The sequence below is a fragment of the Giraffa tippelskirchi genome, chromosome 2 (genome assembly GCF_054371585.1).
Source record: "Giraffa tippelskirchi isolate mGirTip1 chromosome 2, T2T-mGirTip1v1.2.pri, whole genome shotgun sequence".
Classification (NCBI taxonomy): domain Eukaryota; kingdom Metazoa; phylum Chordata; class Mammalia; order Artiodactyla; family Giraffidae; genus Giraffa; species Giraffa tippelskirchi.
The window spans coordinates 62647341-62669749 of NC_137276.1; the positions used below are offsets into that span (position 1 = coordinate 62647341).

The 22409-nt window shown below is 38.9% G+C and overlaps 1 protein-coding gene across 7 annotated transcripts in view; it reads right to left on the reverse strand.

Annotated features, from left to right (window-relative positions):
• The window catches only part of ADK (adenosine kinase), a 519359-nt gene that overhangs the window by 490193 nt on the left and 6757 nt on the right, over positions 1 to 22409 (reverse strand). For 3 of the 7 annotated variants that reach the window (XM_081564628.1, XM_081564659.1, XM_081564607.1), the window contains exon 1: positions 3564 to 3675. The exons of the other annotated variants lie outside the window; for them this stretch is intronic. In XM_081564628.1, coding sequence (XP_081420754.1) covers positions 3564 to 3577 — 14 coding nt within the window. In that variant the 5' untranslated portion in view covers positions 3578 to 3675. Of the gene's footprint in view, positions 1 to 3563; positions 3676 to 22409 lie in introns of those variants that run through there. 7 annotated transcript variants of the gene reach the window in all.

The following is a 22409-nucleotide window of genomic DNA, read 5'->3' on the forward strand; positions in this document are numbered from 1 at the left end:
ACTCAGCAAAAGAATTTGCCTGCAGTGCAGGAGATGTCAAGGTGTGGGTTCAATCCCTGGGTGGGGAAGATCCTCTAGACGCGAAAATGGCAACCCACTCCAGTAGTCTTGCCCGGAAAATCTCATGGGCAGAGGAGCCTGGTGGGCTCAATGAGTCACAAAGGGTCACAAAGAGTTGGACACATCTGAGTGACTGAGCATGAGCACACATTACCATCCCTAAGTATTTCATAAAACAAATGTTCAGGGAAAAAAAGAAAAAGATCACTAAATCAGAAAAATACTGTCAATTAGAACCCAGGTATATTGACCACTGGCCCTCACTGGTTTCCATTTCTATATTCTGTCATAGTCACTGTGAAGAGTCACATATTACTATATTTACCAGCAATTATTTTAAGTGTGGTGTAAAAAACAGCACTGGACATGACATCAGCTTGGTGACCTTGATCATTCTCCCCATCAGTAAAAGCAAGTCAGCAGTACCCATCCTCTGGGCTACTGTCAAACTGAGTACAAAATGGGAACGCACGTAACATCTTAAATGTGACAATAAACAAATGTGAAAACATAAATGTGAAAGGTATCATAAAATTGCATTACATGTTGTCTTCTTTGGGAACCAGCTGGTATCTGTAGGGTTACCAACCCATTTAAAACTGTCACCACATATACAGAGTTGCTTCAACTTCAGCAGTCCCCATGCCTATTCTTAAACCTAAGTTATTAAGTTCTTTGGAGGACTATGGGAAATCAAGAAAGTTACTATAGTTGTCCCTCACAATACTTTACAATTTTTGTTCCCAGAAGCAGTTTATTTTATATATATAATTTTTTAGTTTTTTAGGCTGTGCCATGCGGCATGCAGGACCTTCGTTCCTTAGTTCAAATCCATGCCCCCTGCATTGGGAACATAGAGTCCTAAACCAATGGACTGCCAGCAAAGTTCCAGAAACAGTCTTTTCAGGAAATTTAAGTAGTACGTTGTTTTTATAAAGGTATCTTGCAGAGCACTAGATTATGGATATCTGGATTCAGTTCCTAACTCTGCCACTAACTGATTTTACTCAAGGCACTCAACTTTTCTTAGCCTCAGGTATAAATGTGGTAACTGGGTTTAGGTAATACCTAAAAATCTTTGAGTAATGTCACTGTAGCTGAAGACTGTACAAAATGTAGATTCATATCTGAAGATACAAGCATAAGTGTAACTATTAGTAGTTATCTACCCTTCCAGGAGTCAAATAAGACTAGTATTAACCTTTAAATCAATCCTTTGGGGACCTGCTGGTGGTCCAGTGGTTAAGAATCTGCCTTCCAATGCAAGGGACATGGGTTTGATCCCTGGTTGGGCAACTAAGCCTGCAACTACTAAGCCTGTGCTCTCTGGAGCCTGAGCACCACCACTAGAGAAAAGCCCATACACCCTCAATTAAGACCAGCTGCTACTGTTGCTGCTAAGTCGCCTCAGTCGTGTCCGACTCTGTGTGACCCCATAGACGGCAGTCACCAGGCTCCGCCATCCCTGGGATTCTCCAGGCAGGAATACTGGAGTAGGTTGCCATTTCCTTCTCCAGTGCATGAAAGGGAAAAGTGAAAGTGAAGTTGCTCAGTCATGTCTGACTCTTAGCGACCAGAGGCAGCCAAAAATAAATGTTTAAAAAAAAAAAATCAAGTCTTTTTAATACAACCACCATTCAACCTCTACATTAAAAAACACATCTTATTGTCACTAGCCAAGCAGCAAAGTTTTAGATTTGGGTGTTTCTCCACCAAAGAGTAGCCAGGATTGTGACGATGGATTAAAATTAAGTCCACACAAGAAGAGACCCTTAACATAGAAAAGTATTTGCCCCACACTCCTAATTAGCAGCTGACTGAAATGGGATTTTAAAGTGCAAATGGAGAGAGGGAGCACTAACTAGGTTTAACAGCATAATCCTAATTCACCCTAAAATACTGTTAGCATTAAAAGCTAAATTTATACATCCTAATATAATTTACTGTGAAATCTTTCCATGTGGATCTCCACATTTTAGTGTGTGTGTGCTTAGTTGTGTCAGACTCTTTGCAATCCCATGGACTGTAGCCCACCAGGCTCCTCTGTCCTTGGAATTTTCCAGAAAGGAATACTGGAGTGGCTTGCCATTTCCTCCTCCAGGAGATGTTCCAGACCCAAGGATCGAACCTTGCATCTCCTGGGTCTCCCGCATTAAGAGACAGATTCTTTACACTGAAGCACCTGGGAAGCCCCCACATTTCAGTACTGTATTCCAATCCTCCTTCTGCATAATGAGGTAAGTACTCTGTGTTTACCCAGAATTATGCAATTTAAGAGAAACTGCATCCAAGTTCAACAGTTACATCCTAAATTACCTGAGGGTTAGGTTCTAAAGTAATTTCTTAAATACGGTGTAGTCAAAATCACCTGTGAGAAACCATTAAATCACCAGGACTCAGGCTGCTGGAAGCTCGCAGAACAAAATTTAATTTCATTTATTTTCTTCACATCTGTGCTGGGGCCTCCCTTTCTCTGGGACAATGAAAGTCAAAAAGTGAAAAGTGAAAGTCGCTTAGTCGTGTGGGACTCTTTGCGACCCCATGGACTATACAGTCCATGGGATTCTCCAGACCAGAATACCGAAGTGGGTAGCCATTCCCTTCTCCAGGGGATCTTCCCAACCCAGGGATAGAACCCAGGTCTCCCGTGTTGCAGGTGGGACGTTGCAGGTGGCTCTTGATCAGCTGAGCCACCAGGGAAGCCCATGAAGGTCAAGCCTTAAAAGAGGCTGTTCAGAACACTGGGTAAATAAGGCGATTTATCTCTTTCTTTTAAATTTATCTCTTTTTATAAATAGTTGTATTAGCATGAGGTAGCCACACACACACTGGACAGGGCCATTAACAATAAAGAACCTTCCAAACTCTGGAAGAGCAATTGAGGTGAAGTTTCTCGTTTATTGCTCTCATTGTACACTATGAAACTCATTCTGCTGGGACTCTCAGATAAAAGTAGGTAAACAGATGGTACCTTGGGAACCAGAGTACTAACTCCAGTCATAAGCAAACACTGTGAGGACACACAATTTCAAAACTTGGGGGCAATCTACCTGCATCAAAGGACCAACTTTGCAGGTCTGCTCTGGGCCACCAACGAAGTTGTCAGAAGGCAAGACACGCGGGCATGGACACCCCCGGTGCACGGACACGCCCGGTGCACGTCACACTTCCCCAGGCCTCAGGCCATCCGGAGGGTGGGGGGAAGACAGCTACATTTTTCAAGAGAAATCCACTAGACTCACCAGCAAGCTTCAAATCCTGGAATCTGGGCGAGGGTCACCTAAGCTATGCGGCTACTCAAAGGTCTCCGCCATGTGCCTCAGCCCCCAAAACTTCTGAGGAAGGCATAAATGACCAAATGAAAAGTGCAGAGCCTCCACATCAGGGGGACCGGTGGCACCGGGAGGCTCCAGAACACCCAAGAGAAGGGGCGACAGTTCTCCGCAGCCGAGAGGCTAATGCCTACTCAGGGCGCAGTTCAGGCTGCCGCCCAGACTCATTACCTGATGGCCGTCATTGCTTCACCTTCCACCCCCACGCGACAGCGCTCGGGTCCGATACTCTGCGTCCGCACGGGTAGCAGCAGCAGGTACCACAGCCACCGCTTCTGGGCTCAGGCACTCAGCGACCCGGGAGCTCGTCCTCACACACCCTGCGCGCGGGCGGCCCCCCTAGCCAGTCGCTCACGCTGATTGGCCGCGCCCGGAAGGGGCGAGCGCTCCGCCCCGGGCCGGCAGCCCAAGGACCCGCCCAGGGCGCCGCCGGCCACGGCAAGCCGCCCGCGCGTCTCGTGCCAGCACGCGGGCTAGCGGGCTGGCTAGCGGGCTCGGTGGCCATCTTGAGTCCTGGTAACTGCCTACCCCCAGCTCCCGGCTTACGGTGCACGAGGTTGAGTGCCTGCCTCAAAAATGGCCGCCCCGAAAGGCAACCGGTTTATCAGTCACATGGCGCGGTCTACCTCGGCCAGCCCAGGTCGCTCTAACAGGGCTTGGGACGGGGACGATGTCAGGGCAGTCTTCGGGGAGGGGGTTTAACAGCCTGAAAACCCATCTGCAGAAAAACAGCAGCCGCCTGGCAACCTCAGTCCGGGTAGAAGCCATCGCGTGGCAACAGCTGCACGATGTGTTAAATTAGAACTCGCAGCCTTTTAAGAGTGAAATGCTGAGTATGCTGCTGCTGCTGCTAAGTCGCTTCAGTTGTGTCCGACTCTGTGCGACCCCATAGACGGCAGCCCACCAGGCTCCGCCATCCCTGGGATTCTCCAGGCAAGAATACTGGAGTGGGTTGCCATTTCCTTCTCCAGTGCATGAAAGGGAAAAGTGAAAGTGAAGTTGCTCAGTCGTGTCCGACTCTTCGCGACCCCATGGACTGCAGCCTACCAGGCTTCTCCGTCCGTGGGATTTTCCAGGCAAGAGTACTGGAGTGGGGTGCCGTTGCCTTCTCCGAATGCTGAGTATGGTGGTCCCCAAACGTTTTGGACTTGAAAAACACTTAGGACAGCTTATAAGGAAGTGTCCAGGGTCTCAGTGTAAACGCGAATCAGAACCTAGAAAGATGAGGCTCGTACAATGATATTTTTAGCAAGTTCCCGAGTTATCCAGGTACACGTGTAACTTTTAAAACCTCCAGGCCAAACTAGCCCAGACTATCCTTGTTGACACACTAATTGTCATACGTCCTCGCTTTCCTGAAAAGTATGCAGCGCTCTGAAGCAAGCATCTAGTCGTAAGGAGAAAACTGGAAGAACCGTAACTCTTGGCGCTAACTTTGCAATTTAGCGGGGGTAAAAGGACTTAAGAAACTGATTCTGACTAATCACTAATTAAAGACAGGTAAATCAATTCCAACTGCGGGAAGGACTGACATGGGGGCGTTATAAAATAAACGTTTTATGATCTAAATAGCTTTTACTTCCTCTTTATTCTGTGTATGAATATTTCTATAAACAGACCATAACCTCCAGTGGCATTAATTTACTAAGCATTTTGGATGGGGATCAATTCCATAATCTGAAATCAGTTACATTAGAAACACACCCCAACAAGTAACATTGAAATGTGCATTCTGTGACTGAAGGAACTAAATATTTATTTCCTTTTAATTAGTTTAAATTTTAAAACCAAAAGCAAAGTAAAACATTATTCCATGAAACACATTCTTTTTTCACTGGCATACATTTCACTGTGGAAAATTTAGCATCCAAATTGAGACACTGCACAGATAAATATGTACTTTTCCAAGACAGCACAAAAAAATACAGAATATCTCAAATAGTTTTATATATATGTTGACTACATGTTAAAACAGTACTTGGCTACACTGGGTTAAATAAAACATATTAAGATTAAACTGTTTACTTTTTAATGTGGCTACTAGAAATTTAATTTTGTCTCACATGTCTACCTGACAGGGGTGTTCTAAGTCAGCCTTGCTTTTCTTACCTATCATTGCCCCTGTGACAGAATAATTATGTTCACAAAATGAAATTAGTAGAGAAATCAATTTACACAAATCTGTGTGTGGCTCCTTACAAGCTAAAATATAAGTAATCCAAAAGATTTCAAGTTTTCTTCAAAAATGCTTTTTTTTTAACATTATTTTCTTTAATTTGGAAAATGCTTATCTAGAAGGAAGCACTGTAAATCTGATGTTTTCAGTCCATGAGTAAAGGCTATTAAAAACAGAGTCTTGGCTGATTGAGACTTGGACCAAATGTTCACAAGCAGAACTAGTCAGTTGTTCCTCAGGATGTGAATCAAAGCAGCAGCAGGATAGCAATTTGAAGCAGTGGAGACACTGACTAATTCAACAGTTTGCCTTCTCCTCTAATGGAAAATGTTAATAGATAACCCGCATGAGTCGGACACAAGTTAGCGGACTGAACAACCACCACAACCTGGATGAACTAAAGTAAAACCAGGAATAATACTCAGAATAAACTTCAAAATCTCCATGTAACTTGGAAAAGTCCCTAATGCTGGGAAGGAATGGGGGCAGGAGGAGAAGGGGACGACAGAGGAAGAGAGTTGGATGGCATCACCAACTCGATGGACATGAGTTCGGGTAAACTCCGGGAGTTGGTGATGGACAGGGAGGCCTGGCGTGCTGCGATTCATGGGGTCGCAAAAAGTTGGACACGACTGAGCGACTGAACTGAACTGAACTGATGGTGCTTTTCAGACTTTAATACACATCACTTGAGAGATCTTATTAATAAGGATTCAGCAAGCTCTGTGGTCAAGATTTTGCATTTCCTTAAGTTCCCAGATGTTGCCAGTTGCTTCTCCTCTGTGGGCCATGCTAAGCAGCAAGGCTGTAAAGGAAAGTAGCAAGATTATAAAGGTAGCAGGACAGAAGTGACTTGGAACCCCTACATGACTTCCTGCATGAGTTTACACATTACATGCTTTTCATGGCATTGAGAAGATTAAAACTGAATTCATTCTAGTAAAGTGTCTAATAGAGTCCTTAGCACAAGACATGATTATTACTTTGTTATTACCACACTTGTTAAAATTGTATCTCTGATAAGCATGATATGAAAGCTAACATGAACTTGGCCCTGTGAAAAATAAATGAACTTTTACTCATGCTTTTGTTGACTCTTACTTTTGATTTTTAATAATAAAGTTAACAAAAGGTGGTACACAAAAAAGCTAGATTTGAAACCCTGCTTTTAAACAAATACAGTATATTGTATGTTATTAAGGGATGATAAAAGTCTGCAATGTTCAAATATTCAATAAAATTAAAGTCATACCACATTCAAAGATTTTTTTAAAAAACAACTAACTTTTGAGAAGTAACACTTTGCTTATTTAACAATCAATACTTTGTTTTGGTTTTTTTTGTACTCATAATCAGTCAATACAACTTTTAAAAAGTGTATTATTTAAAATGTACTTAGGTAACAGTTCATTTCGGCAGACATAGATATAAAAATGTTATTTCAGTAAACAGGGTTCATGTGTGATCATTCTTTTAGAATCAATCAGGTAGAGATAAAAGACATGTTTTTCCAGATAAGGGCAGCAGCTTTTTTTATTCATAGCATGTTCCTTTCCTCAGCTTTTCATGCTCCTTTTCTAATCTTTCCCTACCCTCTCTTTCACCCAGTTTTTTTCAACCATACACATACAAATACATACACAGTTATCTACTGAGTAACTACTAAACAACTTTTGATCAATTTTCTAAGCAATTTATTTCAATCCTATTCATCACTCTAGGGAAAAGCAGTCAATTGGAATTTTTAACTTCCACTAACTTTCTTCTAATTCAAGATCAGTGGGTCAGAATAATTTACTCATGGAAAGATAGATAAGCAAATATTCTATTTTATCTAATCATGTGGTGAGTTTGCCACTAAAAGCACATAGATAGCTAATCCCCAAATAGTTAAACAAATACATTTATGGATACCATAACAAATATGTAGACTTACCTTTTCAACAAATGCTTCCAACCCCAAAACAATAGCAAAATTCTCTTCAAACACAACCAATTTGTTGTTAAGGTTTCAATAAAACAAGTATTTCCATATAATGGTACATTTTTAGAAGCTTTGTGGCAATACGTGTCACCAATTCCATGTTTTAGGCAACTATCATAAATAATATAGAGCAAATGTGAACAAAGATTTGTATACTATTCATTTCGCATTAACAGTAGCAAAAATTTATTACATCCCTAACTAAGCAAAAATAGAATGCCTGTGTGCTAAGTCGCTTCAGTTCTGTCCAACTCTTTGTGACCCTATGGACTATAGCCTGCCAGGATCCTCTGTCTATGGGATTCTCCAGGCAAGAATACTGGAGTGGGCTGTCATGCCCTCCTCGAGGGGATCTTCCAGACCCAAGAATGGAACCTGTGTTTCTTATACCTCCTGCCATGGCAGGCGAGTTCTTTACCACTAGCACAACCTGGGAAGCACAGGAATAAGAAGGTGGGAATTCTAAGCCTAGGCCTACCAGGGGGGAAAAAAAAAAAGGGATGCCTTTTGACCATTAGTTTCCTTATCTGAAATGCAAGGTCATTTGTTACAGTCAACATTTCAGCTCCCTTTCAGTTCTTACTGGACAGTGGAAAAAAAAAAAAAAAAAACCAAAACTGTCCACTTGTGACTCAATACAAATTAGGTAGATTTTTTTTTTAAGAGTTGGTCAGTTTTAATGAAAATAAAACATGCACAGTTTTACTTAGCTTTCATTATGATCAAGGTTATTCAAAGAAACATTGCTAAATGTATTACCTCAAAAGATATGAGGTTCACTATTTTTATTTCCTTTAAATTATTGTCTGTAGGTTCTTATGTCACATTTCACTTTAACATGACATATTCAAACAGAACCTAATCTTTAAATGGAAACTGACAATTTATTTCCCAGGAGAATTTGAAGAATATAATAACATTTGATTGATTGAACTTTATTTAGTAAGAATTCTTAGCAAAACTCCCTCCCAAGAACACCCACACAGTGCTTCTTTATTTTCAGTGAACCACAAATCTCTAAAAGTCAAAGAAAACTTCCAACCTAAAAGTATAGGACAACACAGCTTCCCAACTACTTATGCTGCCAAGTATATATATTTAAACTACATAACTGAATACAGCACTATCATTTCATAAAAGGACATTTGAACATAAAAATGTAAAAAGGACATCACAATAAATAGCGCTACTCTAAGTATTGCTGGTAATCTTATGAAGTATAGTTTCTATGTAAAAGATTTTTTCTTATTTTTATTTTACCATAAATCTGGTACTTCACAAACAAGCTTTTAGGAATCAATCACTCAGGAATTCCCTAGTGGTCCAGAGGTTAGGACTCCATGCTTTCACCACTGAGGTCAAGGGTTCAACCCCTAGTCAGAGAATTAAGATCCCACAATCCAAAGCATAGCCAAAAAAAATAGTGAGGGGGGATCAATCACTCACTAGTTCAACAAATATTTACTGAGTTCTACTCTACTACTCAAAACACTGGAGACTGAGCAACGACCAAGAATATGTACTGCCCTTAAAGAACTTACATTCTAGTGAGGGGATATAGATGAATAATCAAATAAATAAGATCATTAAATGCTCATAAGTGCTATGCAGAGAATTAAAACCAGCAGATAAACACAGAGAAAGGCTCATTTAGAGTGGGTAGTCAGTGAAGGCCTCCAGTAGGAGGAAACTGAATAGCAAAGAAGACCAAAGTGGGGAAGGGATTCCAGACAGATATTACTAAAATAACTGAAAGGCCAGTGTGAAAAAAGGCAAGGAAGAGATGAAAGGCTGTAGTCAGAGAAGAAGCAGAATGTCTTAGGTTTGGTGAGCCTAATAAGTTTAGATTTTGTTATAAGCAAGACAGGAAGCCACTATAATTAAGTTTTAAATAGAGGAATGACATGATCTGATATTGTTTTAAAAGAGCAACTTGGTTATGGTGCAGAGAATGGATCACAGGAGCATGAAGGCAGAAAGACTAAATTAAAAGCCTATGACAGGGATTTCCCTCCTGGTTCAGTGGCTTAGACTCTGTGTTCACAATGCAGGGGGCTCAGGCTCAATATCTGATTGGGGAACTAGATCCCCCGTGCTGCAACTAAGACCTGATGCAACCAAATAAATAACCTATTACAGTATTAAAGATGACAAGTAATTGTGGTTTGAACCACAAAAATAGTGGTGGACATAGAAGTAAAGGGACATTTTGGAGGTAGAATGGCAGGACTTGCTAAATACGGGGGAGTAAGGAAAATAAAGGAGTACTCCTAGATTTTAGACTAAATTGGGTAAATTTGGACTAAACTGAGTAAATGGTGCTATTACTAAGATAAATGGAAAAGGCAAGAATCAAGTTCATAGGACAAGTTCTAGGAGTGGTCAGGGATAGAAATAAAAACTTGGGAAACAGATTTTTCTTTCTAGTCTTTCTTACTCTGTAGTGCCTACTGTTTTCTATTAATAGACTAAAAATAGTTTTCCATAATTGTATATGCAGTTTCATTTGAACAACACTGTAAGAGGGGAACCATTCTACCTTAGCAGTCACCTGCTAGCAGTCACTCTCTAAGTTGCTAAGTCGTGTCCAACTCTTACAACCCCATGGACTATAGCCTGCCAGGCTCCTCTGTCCATGGGATTCTCCAGGCAAGAATACTGGAGTGGGTTACCATTCCCTTTTCCAAGGGATCTTCCCAACTCAGGGATCGAAACCAGGTCTCCTACATTACAGGCAGATTCTTTAAGCTCTGAGCTATCAGGGAAGCCAGCAGTCACTAAATATGTATATAAGCAAAATAATAGGTACAACATGCATGTGTGTGGGCTCAGTCATGTCCAACTCTTTGAGACCCTATGGACTGTAGTCCACCAAGCTTCTCTGTCCATGGAATTCTCCAGGCAAGAATACTGGAGTGGGCTGCCATGCCCTTCTCCAAGATACAACTTAATGAGTGGTTAATATGTGCCAGGAACCATGCTATATATCTTTCAAGTACTACCTCATTTGAATTTATAACAACCGTAATCGAAGACATTTTATTATCACCATTTACACTTGAAGAAATTGAAACTCAAAAGAGGTTAAATAATTTGCTGAAAGTCACACATTACAGAGTAGAAATCCAAACTCTGGTAGTCTGACTCCAGAACTGGGACTAGTTACCACTATACAGTGTTTGATCAGAGTAAACCCAAGATTAAGTCTGAGACTTTTATAAATATCCAAGTTTCAGACCTACTGTGACTTTAACCCATATGATGTAATAGTCCAGTAACAGCTTTCTTATTAGCTGGAGCATCATAGGAAATACTTTCAGAAGTTGCTTCTTTTTTTTCCATGTGTACTTATTCATAGTTAAATCTAAGCAGATAATGAATCTGCCATTTTTATCTTTAATTTGGCCAAGACTCCTAATTGCCACGAGGAATCATCTCTTAGACCTCTTCATTTTTAAAATTTCAACCACATTTAAAAATTTCAACCACAATTTCATTTCTGTCAAAATCACAAGACTGATTTTTGACAAAGAAAAATATCTTTTTCACCACTCTGCAAGAATTCAGAGGCACACAATGAATACAAGGGTTCAATTTACTATAAAACTAAGAAAATATCCCATCTCAGCCATTCACCTTGTGCAAATCAAATTTAGGCTTTAGGAAAATTAAAAATTATTTCTTAGCAAGACTAATTATTTCTTAGATCTTTCAAGACTCAGAAATTGAAACCACAAATGTCCACAAAAGGCTCCACTGTAAGAAAAAAATTTTTTTTATATATTCATGTTGTCCTTGGTTATATCCTCTAACTACTGGTGCCTATCATTTTCTAAATAAGAGTAAAAAATATGCAGCTTTATCCAAAGAGTTCTATGGAATAATAGTTTCTATTGAGTTTTTTAGAAATGAAGAAACTGGTCTCTTATTCAGTGTTTTTGGACTTTATTTTTTTCCTAAGAGGGTATTCTAACAACGGTAACCAGCAATTTCATAGTTTCCACTGATGAGGACTGATCTAGATCTGAAGGCCCTGTCTTCAACCCTACTACATGGGCAGAGGGCCATCTTCTCTCACAGTCTATAGGACAGGACACAGACTGGCATTGGCTCTCATCAGCCTAAAGACTAACCTGAAATTGGATTTCAGGGTGCAGAGAGAAAGAGTACAACCCCTCCTTGTGGAAATAGGGTAGACTGCTTTTCTGCAATAACTAAGTATTTAAAATTGAAACACTTGGAAGTTTTATACAGCAGTGATGGTGGTGGAGGTGGTAATGATAGCAGTCTCATTGTTACTGGGAAACCTGAGAGGGAGAGATGTGCCCCCAAAACTGTTGTATTGGGGAAAATGTAATCTTTGAAGTGTCTTCTCTTAGTTGGCACAGCAGACATTCTAACTCAAGTGTAATTAAAACTATATACATATAAATATAGTATGCATACCATAGCACTCTTTGAAGTGCTTTCAATGGAGATACTTCACCCAGTGGTTACTCGATATGATCATGTAGTCTCAAATGAAAGGGAAGGACCGTTAGCTTTTGCAGTGGGTGGATGTACAGATTTTCTAATGCTCACTGCATCTGAGAGAATCAGGCATAAGAAATCTTAAGAATAAATTATTTTATTGCCTCAATAGTTATAAAAGTTTATAGAGAACTGCAATGTGATAGGACTACTAATATCAGAGTTTGACATATGTTTACATACACAAAGTATGTACATAGGTATGTATGTATGTATATATAATATTATTTCAAAAATTGTTATTTTGGTGTAACTAAGCATCTATAACATATCACTTTGCGAGGAGTTAAGACATTTATCTTCACAAGCCTATTTACAAGCTTAAAATATACCTAAGTACTCCCACTCCCATTTCATTTGGGGGTGAGTTTTAATATTCATTTTTAAATACTGACATTTAAATGCACAGAATTTCATTCTAAATTCTTATCATTTTCCACATTCTCCTCCTTTATTACTTTGAAGGAAATCTTGATTATCTTCATGTCTTTCTTGGTGGGAAAGAATAGCCTGGGGTGGAGGAACACTAAAAATGAATGTGGTTTATCTGAAAAACAAGACATTTGTCTGCGGACAGAGGCAAAACAACAATTACTCTCCAGTGTAACTAGTCAAATAACCAGCCCAACCCACTCCCAAAAAGCCAGGGGTTAAACTCAAATACTGCTTCAAGATCTGGGCTTATAAATAGCCAAGGGTATGGTAAGATAAATCCCTTTTACTTATATCCTAAGAGACTGCTAATTAATATTCCAAATATGGGCAGATACTCTGACATGGACATTTCTTCAAATCCCTATAGCTCTTGGGGGGAAGGATGGAGGGAAGTGATAGGGAGTTTGGGATGGACATGTACACACTGCTATACTTAAAATAGATAAACAACAATGACCTATGTATGCATAGCATATGGAACTCTGCTTAGTGTTACGTGGCAGCCTAGCTGGGAGGGGAGTTTAGAGGAGAATGGATACATGTATATATATGACTGAGTCCCTTTGCTGTCCACCTGAAACTAACACAACATTGTTAACTGGCTATACCCCAATACAGAATAAAAAGTATATATAAAAAAATCTCTACAATTCTATCATAGGGAATAGTCCTGTTCTACAATGTCTCTCGGAGAAGGCAATGGCACCCCACTCCAGTACTCTTGCCTGGAAACTCCCATGGACGGAGAAGCCTGGTAGGCTGCAGTCCATGGGGTCGCTAAGAGTCGGACACGACTGAGCGACTTCGCTTTCACTTTTCCCTTTCATGCACTGGAGAAGGAAATGGCAACCCACTCCAGTATTCTTGCCTGGAGAATCCCAGGGACGGTGGAGCCTGGTGCGCTGCCGTCTATGGGGTCGCACAGAATCGGACACGACTGAAGTGACTTAGCAGCAGCAGCAGCAGAATGTCTCTATCAGCTAAAGATACATTTTGTAAAATCTACATTTTACAAAAATGAATATATTTTTTGCAGGTATAATTGACACCTAACATTGTATTAGCTTCAGATGATTCGCTATTTGTATATACTGCAAATGATCACCATAATGTCTAGTTAACATCCATAACCATACACAGTTACAAAGATTTTTTTTCTTGTGATAACAACCTTTAGATTTATAACAAAATTGTTTAATGGTTTTGTTTTCTTTACTGTGGGGTGGAATGGGGGTTGGTGGGAACAGATTTTGTACTTTTCTGATTTCGACAAAAGCATAACAGCTTCAGACTGACTATATGTGAAGGGAAGAAGTAATTAAATCGAAATGGAATCTCTAAACATTGTAAGAAGGCAGTTCTTTTAGGTACCATTAGGTAACAAACTTAAGACTCCACAGAAATGTTTAGACCTTAAATTATTTCTCCAAAAACCTAAAACTCACTATATACCATGGGAAAATAATATACATATTTAAACTCTGCATTTCGAAACCAAAAGTTGACACATTTTCCAACGTTACTTGTGCAAGTGGCGGGGTAGGGGAGTAGATTATTGAAATGAATCATTATTCAAAGGACAGCAGCAGAATTAAAAGCTTAGATAGACAAATTTGGTCACCCTTTAGCCACAAAGGACTTGCCAGTTCCTGCCTTGGTCTCTTAGAGACCTGAGCTGTTCTCAAGGAGGTCCAACTACCAGGATGAAGAAACCACACAGAGAGGCACCCAAACTACACAGAGAAAGAGGAATCCAGGTAAGTCAAGATCTCCAGTCACCTCTACCAAAACAGACCAGACCGATTATCTGCTAAATACTTCCAAGTGATCCTAGCCAATACCACATAGAGCAGAAGAATTAACCAGCTACTCCTGACCCAAAAAACCATTAACTCTAATAAAATGGCTGCTCTTTTAAGCCACTAAATTTTAGGACAGAAAAATCAAACTCATTGTGAAAATACATTTTGCATTGCAATATTCCATAAATACACATAACAGAAATATTTCACAAAGCAGTATTTATCCTTACCATATTCAATGCCCTGACATTTTCTATTTTCCTTTTATAAAATACCACTTTTTCTACACCCAAATTGATTCATGATCTAGTTTGAAAAGCTTTTTAATCTAGACTACTCACTTCACAGGTGTATACACAAACCTAGACAGAAACCTTAATAGACCCAAGTGTTCTAATTAATAATGCAAAGCGCTTTTTCCTTGTACCATCCTAAGAGACCATAGGTTCATAACAAGAAGTTTCTCACAAACTCACATACACACTTCAGAGCTGAGTGAAAAGCTGAAAAACAGAGATGTCTGATGTTGGAAATGATGTAGAAATCAGAAACAGCTAAAAGGGACTGAGTCCTTTTTTTAAATCGCTTCCTTTACTTCCCCTCTTCTTTTCACAGATCTGCATTTTCTTACTCCTACTTCCTTTTTTCTATGGTTATCAAGCATTATAAAATTGAGCTTTTAAGTATCAGTTGAATTTAATGAAATGTTATAGTCATATCCTTAAAAGCAGGCTAACTGAACATTTTATCATTTCTTTAAAAATGTTGCTTTTTTTCTGTATGAGGTCCAACACTAATTGTGGCTGCAGGTCTTTTCTAATGAAAAAGAATTCTCATCACTGCCATCTCAGATCTGGTATAATATTTTCATAAAATTTTAAATTATTAATAATATTAAAAATTAATTAATAGATTTTTAGATTACTAGTAATAGTTTCATATATAATTTATGAGTATTTTTGAAGCAAAGGGCTTGCTTATTTTTTTTAATCCCACAAATCACTATTGATTCCTGCTGTATTGTTTATATAATACCTGACTATTTGAGCTAATTATTAAACGTTAAGACAGATTCAGGTTGAACCCTATCTCTGCCATTTATTGTATAGTCTTGAGCATACTGAATTCTGTGGACAGTAATGGTTATTCCATATTATTATAATTAATAATGCTAAGTCATAACATTCAAATCAATATCAGAGAAAAGTACAAAATCCCCAAAGTAAATAAAAACTTACCAGAAACTGTTGTCTTAGTTGGAACATTTTAACTCTCAAAACATAAGCAAAATTGGCTTATGCCAAGCAAAAACAGCTTTTAATGGAAAACACAACCTGCTCAAAACTAAAGTTCAATTAGTTAATCCATTGCAAAGCATACAATTAAGTATATCCCACAGGGAATATTTATTTTAGGGGGTGAGGAGGGCTGGACACTTACATATGTGAATAAGAGAACTTGAAAGACAAAAATCTAAACAAGGGTACTAAACAGAAAACAGAATTTCCTTAAATAGTGTGCTTATCTCTCACATACAGAATTTATTTTGACAAGTTCTCAATTTCTGTTTTCAGAGTGTAATACACACACCAAGAAATGTGAATCAGATGTCCTGAGTATGAAATGAGAGCTTACTACTTAGGGACGCTTAACCTCCCTGGGTCTATTTCCTCAGCAGAAGGCAGACCTGGTGGCCTTGTGAGGATCAGTAAGAAAAGGTAAGTGAAAGTTATTGATGTAGTCATAATGTTATTTTTATCTTTAAAAGAAAACCTGATACTTCATTTCCTGTTCCAGAAATTAGGACAATGTGAAATTATAAGACTTGGCATCAAATTTCATTTCAGATACTTAATAGCTATGCTACATGACTGATATTTAACTTCACACAAGGTAAATGAGACTGATTTTAAGTGCCTCCTCAGGCACTAACAATCTAAAGGGTCTAAAACATGTTCAGAGTTTTCAAAAAAATCATGTGAAATTGTAAATTATCATTTCAAAACCACATCTGGCTAATACTGAGATTTGCAGGAAACTTCTACTCTATGAGATCCTGACCTACCTTAGGGTTTGCACACCTATACATCTCTTCCCACCACTGTTCCTACTCCTACTCACACCAGCATTCCTTGGCACTCTTTGGAAATAACAAAATAGCTCCTAAAAGGGAAAGGCTAAGAAAGCCTGCTTTAACCTGTTTTATGAGTAAAAAGAAGCAACATCTTGTTCAACAAGAGAGCATTTAAAGAGCTCTGAGTCTGACGTGGAGAAGGAAATGGCAACCCACTCCAGTATTCTTGCCTGGAGAATCCCAGGGACGGTGGAGACTGGTGGGCTGCTGTCTACGGGGTCGCACAGAGTCGGACATGACTGAAGCAACTTAGCAGTAGCAGCAGCAGAGTCTGACATGATAGTTACAGGATACTAACAAGTTTTCTCAGGAATGTAGCTTATTCAAGCTTCACAGAGAAGTGAGGTTGAAGGTCTCTAGTGAGCTCTGCATAAGAAAAACAATTTCTGAAAAACTCTATTTTAGGAGGAACCCAAGACTTCCTCAGCCATGCCTATAAAATAAGAAAATGTTCAAATCTCTAATGTGGTTAACTTCAAAGACAACACATTTGAACTGTTTGTTTAAAAAGATAAAATTTTCTTGTTTAACTTGCTTAACTCAGAAACTTAACATGGCTTTCCAGACTTCAGCTCAAGGGCTCAAAGGGTAAAACTATTTATTTTGCTACATCAAGCTTAAAGGAATTTGAGAACCCTAGATATCTGAATTTGATTATTTTGCTCTATTTCAACAGTTTTCAAGTGAGCCCTCTTGGATGAGTCAATAGAGACAAATTTCTTAAAAAGACCATTTTGCAATATCACTTGTTGGTTACATAGTACATTGTTACACAATATGTTATGAAATCAAGAACAACACTGCTAACCTTCAGTGCTTTTGGAGTTCATTACAATGCAAATAATCTCACTAAATATGGACTTGCAAACCCCCAGGGAAAAGACTGATCATTCTGATAGGTCACTGAGTTCTTTGTAAATTCACTCTTTCAGAAAATTCATTTCTCCACCAAATAAGCAGTTGTACTATATTTATTTTAAGAAAGAAAACACTAACAAAATGGCCTTAATAAAACGTTTCTATTAAGATAGGGTTGTTGGTTGGTTTGTTGTGTGTGCTTAGTTGTATCCAACTCTTTGCACTCCTATGGACTGTAGCCTACTAGGCTCCTCTGTCCATGGAATTTTCCAAGCAAAAATACTGGAATGGGTTGCCATTTCCTCCTCCAAAGGATCTTCCGGACCCAGAGATCGTACCCGAGTTCCTTGCATCTTTTGCACTGGCAGGCAAATTCTTTACCAACTGTGCCACCTGGGAAGCCATTAATATAGGAGAAATATATTTATTTTGAGGTAATTTTCCCTATGGACAAATGCATGAAACGATTATTATAGTCAAAGCTCACTATAGTCATCAGAAAGAACAGAAATGCAGTCTAGAGTGCATCTCTTGGCCTCTGTCCTCCTCCAGCACTGGATTTATTTCATACACAAGCTCACTCCACATGACAATAAAAAACAAAGGTTCTATCAACTCTTCTGAACAGATAACAATTTACAGTAAATATATGATTCCATTTTGCACCACTGAATACTACAAGGATAAGCTTCAAACCTCTTTAAAGAGTTAATTAATTCATTGGACAAAAATTTAGGGCCTATGTTGCAATGAAGTAATTAGTTATAAAGCATTAAGAGTTATTCAACTAGTTTCCTGACTTCAAGTAGCAGTAGACAAGATAAAACATGTACATGCTGTGCACTGCAATAATGCAAAGCATAAAGTACCAAGTACCAGAGAGAGAGCCATTCCCAGGCTTGGTGATTAGGAAAATTTTATAAGGAAGATAGACTTTGTATGGACCTTGAGGAATGAGGTTTCCAGTGGCAGCAGGAGATAGGAGGGAACTGTTTGTTTGTTTTCGTAAATATTTTCCTTTTTTTTTTCGTAAATATTTTCTTTAAGTGCCATAATGAATTTTTCTCTTGCTGAGAGAACGACACCACCTCCTGCACCCTTCGAGTTCCTGGTGGAGCTATTGATCATAGTATCTTCCTCAACATCCATACACTCCCCAACATACATAAACACACACACACACAGAAAAAAGAGTAAGTACATCCAAGGCTGGCCAAAATCCCCACCTCTGAGACACTAATTGGTTCGATGGTGGGTATGTAACCCAGGCAGGGCCAATCAGAATATTCTCAAAAGTGTTAAACATATGTTGAAAGTCTTGCCTTTGGGCTCATGAGATTGTGGGCTTAGGGATGAAAAATGCTATCTTCTTACTACATTTAAGATGGCCTGTGTGAGAAATAAATTCAATACCAGAGGATAACAGAAGCAAGGGATGCACTCCTAGAACGAGTCATATTTGGCTAGACTTCCCGCTCTTTGAGTCAACTGAGTCTCTTAGAGAGTTAGAAATGGTTCTACTAGGGATACACCAAAGTCCAGCCTCAGCCTCTAGAAGGCAAAAAAGCCAAGTAACTATTTCAATATCATTTATAATAATCGTTAATTTTGTGTGATTAGTAATCACATAGGCTACTTCCAGACCTATAATCTTGTATTTGCAGCTAACACAGAAAAATAACAGGGTTTACTAACAACTAAGTGCAGCTTGCTGACAAAATTGTGAGAGCCTGTTAATAAGTAAGCAAACTGTGTCTTGAGAGGGTAAGGGTTTCTTACATAATTGCTGTACACAATTTCTTATTCTACAGAAGATGCTGAAATGGGCATGCATGCAAATGAAAGCCAAATTCCAAGTGGAAATTCAGATGTTCTTATGTTGAAAGCTAATTATTGTTTTCTAAATGGAAACATTTTTAAAGAAAGCATGTGAGGGACAAGTACAGACAAAAACACCAAAGTAAAACATAGAAGTGAGAGCAACAACTTTAAATCTGCTTTGGAAAATATTCAAAAGGTATCATCTTCAAGAAGTACATGAAACTTCAGTTCATGAGACCACTTCCAGTGAAATAAGCCTTCTAAATCTTGAAATCCAAAAACCTGAAGTCTTTACCTTAGTCAGTTACTATCAGAAAGGAAAAAAAACCCTAATAACTCATGACATAACCAGCACAAGCACTATGGTAGAACTAGCCAAACAAGACCTTTGAAACAAGCATTGATTTAGAATTATCAACTGGTAGAATGGGGACTGCAGGAATATTTTAGCAAGTAATTCTGATGAGAAACTGTTGTTCCCTCACAATAGTAAACTTTAAAAAACTGAATTTTTAAAACAGAGTTTGATGAGATAGTTGGATTGTATCACTGACTTAATGGACATGAGTGAGCAAACTCCAGGAAATAGTGAAGGACAAGGAAGCCTGGTGTTCTGCAGTCTATGAGGTCGCAAAGTCAGACACAACTTAGCGACTGAACAACAACAAAAAATTGAGTATTTAAACTTTTCAAAAGGCCCTCAATCCTTCTTTTGAATCCTTGGGGCAAGGTATGTTTTGGGGCCAGAATTTTATGAGATTCAGAAGTTTGTAAATTTTAGGAAGGTAATACACTCTATGTACTTTATTTTGTAAACTGCCCAGGAAGGTTTCATGCAGCATGCCATTAACAAGCAGATATATCTACAGCAAAACACACACATTTGTGTCAACAAATAAATACTATAGGGAGCCTCACACCCATTCAAGTTTTGCTGGCAAATTAATTCTATCTCAAACCTTTTTTTTTAATTTCCAGTTTTCAGAGCTTTGGGGACTTCAGAAATAAAGATGAAAAGATCATAACCTATACAAAAATCTTAATGCTTATTTTACAAAGTTGCAGATTTACTTAGTATCCCAGAGGTCCATTCTATAATGATGATACTTAGCCACTCAGCACTTGACCAAAATATGTATTCAGTATACATCAAGTTCCTCCAGCTTAAAATCAAGTCCTAATATATATGTTCAATGTAGAACAGTTGGAAAATACAAAAAAAGAAAAAATAATAAACAAAAATAACCCACAATTTGAATGTAAACTGGTATAGCCAGTAAGCAGAACAGTATGGAGGTTCCTCAAAAAATTAAAAGTAGAGTTACCACATGATCCGGCAATTCCACTTCTGGGCACATATCCAGACAAAACTGTAATTCAAAAAGATACACACACCCTTATGTTCATAGCAGCACTATTTAAAACAGCAAAGACATGGAAACCAAAATGTCCACTGAAGAACGGATGAAGAAGATGTGGTGTGTGTAGTATTACTCAACCATTAAAAAGAACGAAATGATGCCATTTTCAGCTACATGGATGCCTAGAGATTATCATATTAAGTGAAGTAAGTCAGAAAGAGAAAGACAAATACCATATGATGTCACTTAAACACACCTGGAATACCCTTTCAACCTGAGGGCTTTGATCTTTCTTAAATTTTGGAAAACTCTCAGTCATCATTTCTTCTAACATGTTTTAGGGAAATTAAAATGCAGGCAGTCTTGTTCAGGCTTCAGAAGTAAGGGAGCAGACCTCTGATCATCTTCTGATCTTGCCTGGACCCTGCCTGGACTACATGCCTGCCTGTAATTGCACAACTGTTAGCAGCAAGTCAAGTGGCCTGTGATTATAAGCAGGAGCTTCCAAAACTGCAATCTGAAGTCTCACCTGTGGGGTCAACACACCGCCCAGGACCCTTTTTCCCACTAGGACTCCAGACTGCTGTTACCCAGGACTTTCCAGTGCTGTTCAAGTCTGGATGTAGAATTTAGCCAATTTGGTGATGCATATGCTACTGCCTCTATTGTTTCTATTTCTTTTCTTTTAATGACTATATGGACTTCCCAGGTGGCTCTAGTAGTAAAGAAATGACTATATGTTGAGATTAAATCAAATAATCCTGTCTTAAATATTGAAATTATTTACTGTGTAACTAGTGGTTTATTAATGAATCCTTCAATCCTAAATTGAAAGAAAACTTTTCAGCAAAACAACATGGCCTCTCCACTATTCACACTCTTTCCTCTTTTTGGAACTCCTAATTACACATTAGTTGGTGCCTCAATTTTTACATAAATGTATGTACTGCCAGGGAGAACTTCCAAATGTACAAGCTGGGTTTAGAAAAGGTAGACAAATCAGAGATCAAATTGCCAATTCGTTGGATTATAGAGAAAGCAAGGGAATTCCAGAAAAACATCTTCTGCTTCATTAACTACACTGAAGTCTTTGACTGTATGGATCACAACTAACTGGAAAATTCTTAAAGAGATGGGAATACCAGACCACTTTACCTGTCTCCTGAAAAACTTGCATGCAGGTCAAGAAGCAACAGTTAGAACCTTACATGGAACAATGGACTGGTTCAAAATTGGGAAAGGAGTATGACAAGGCTGTATACTGTCACCCTGTTTATTTAACTTACATGTGGAGTACATCAAGTGAAATGTCGGGCTGAATAAATCACAAGTTGGAATCAAGATTTCCAGGAGAAATATAAAAAGCCTCAGATATGTAGATGATACTACTCTAATGGCAGAAAGTGAAAAGGAACTAAAGAGCCTCTGGATGACGGTGAAAGAGGAGAGTGGAACAGCTGGTTTGAAACTAAACATTCAAGAAACTAAGATCATGGCATCCGGTCCCATCACTTCATGGCAAATAGATAAGGAAACAATGGAAACAGTGACAGACTTTATTCTCTTGGGCTCCAAAATCACTGCGGATGGTGACTGCAGCCATGAAATTAAAAGATGCTTGCTCCTTGGAAGAAAAGCCATTACAAACCTAGACAGTGTATTAAAAAGCAGAGTCATCACTTTGCCAACTAAGGTCCAGATAGTCAAAGCTATGGTTTTTCCAACAGTCATTTACAGATGTGAGAGTAGAAGAAGGCTGAAAACCGAAAAATCGATGCTTCTGAATTGTGGTGCTGGAGAAAACTCTTGAGAGTCCCTTGGACTGCAAGAAGATCAAACCAGTCAATCCAAAAGGAAATCAATCCTGAATATTCACTGGAAGGACTGATGCTGAAGCTGAAGCTCCAATATTTTGG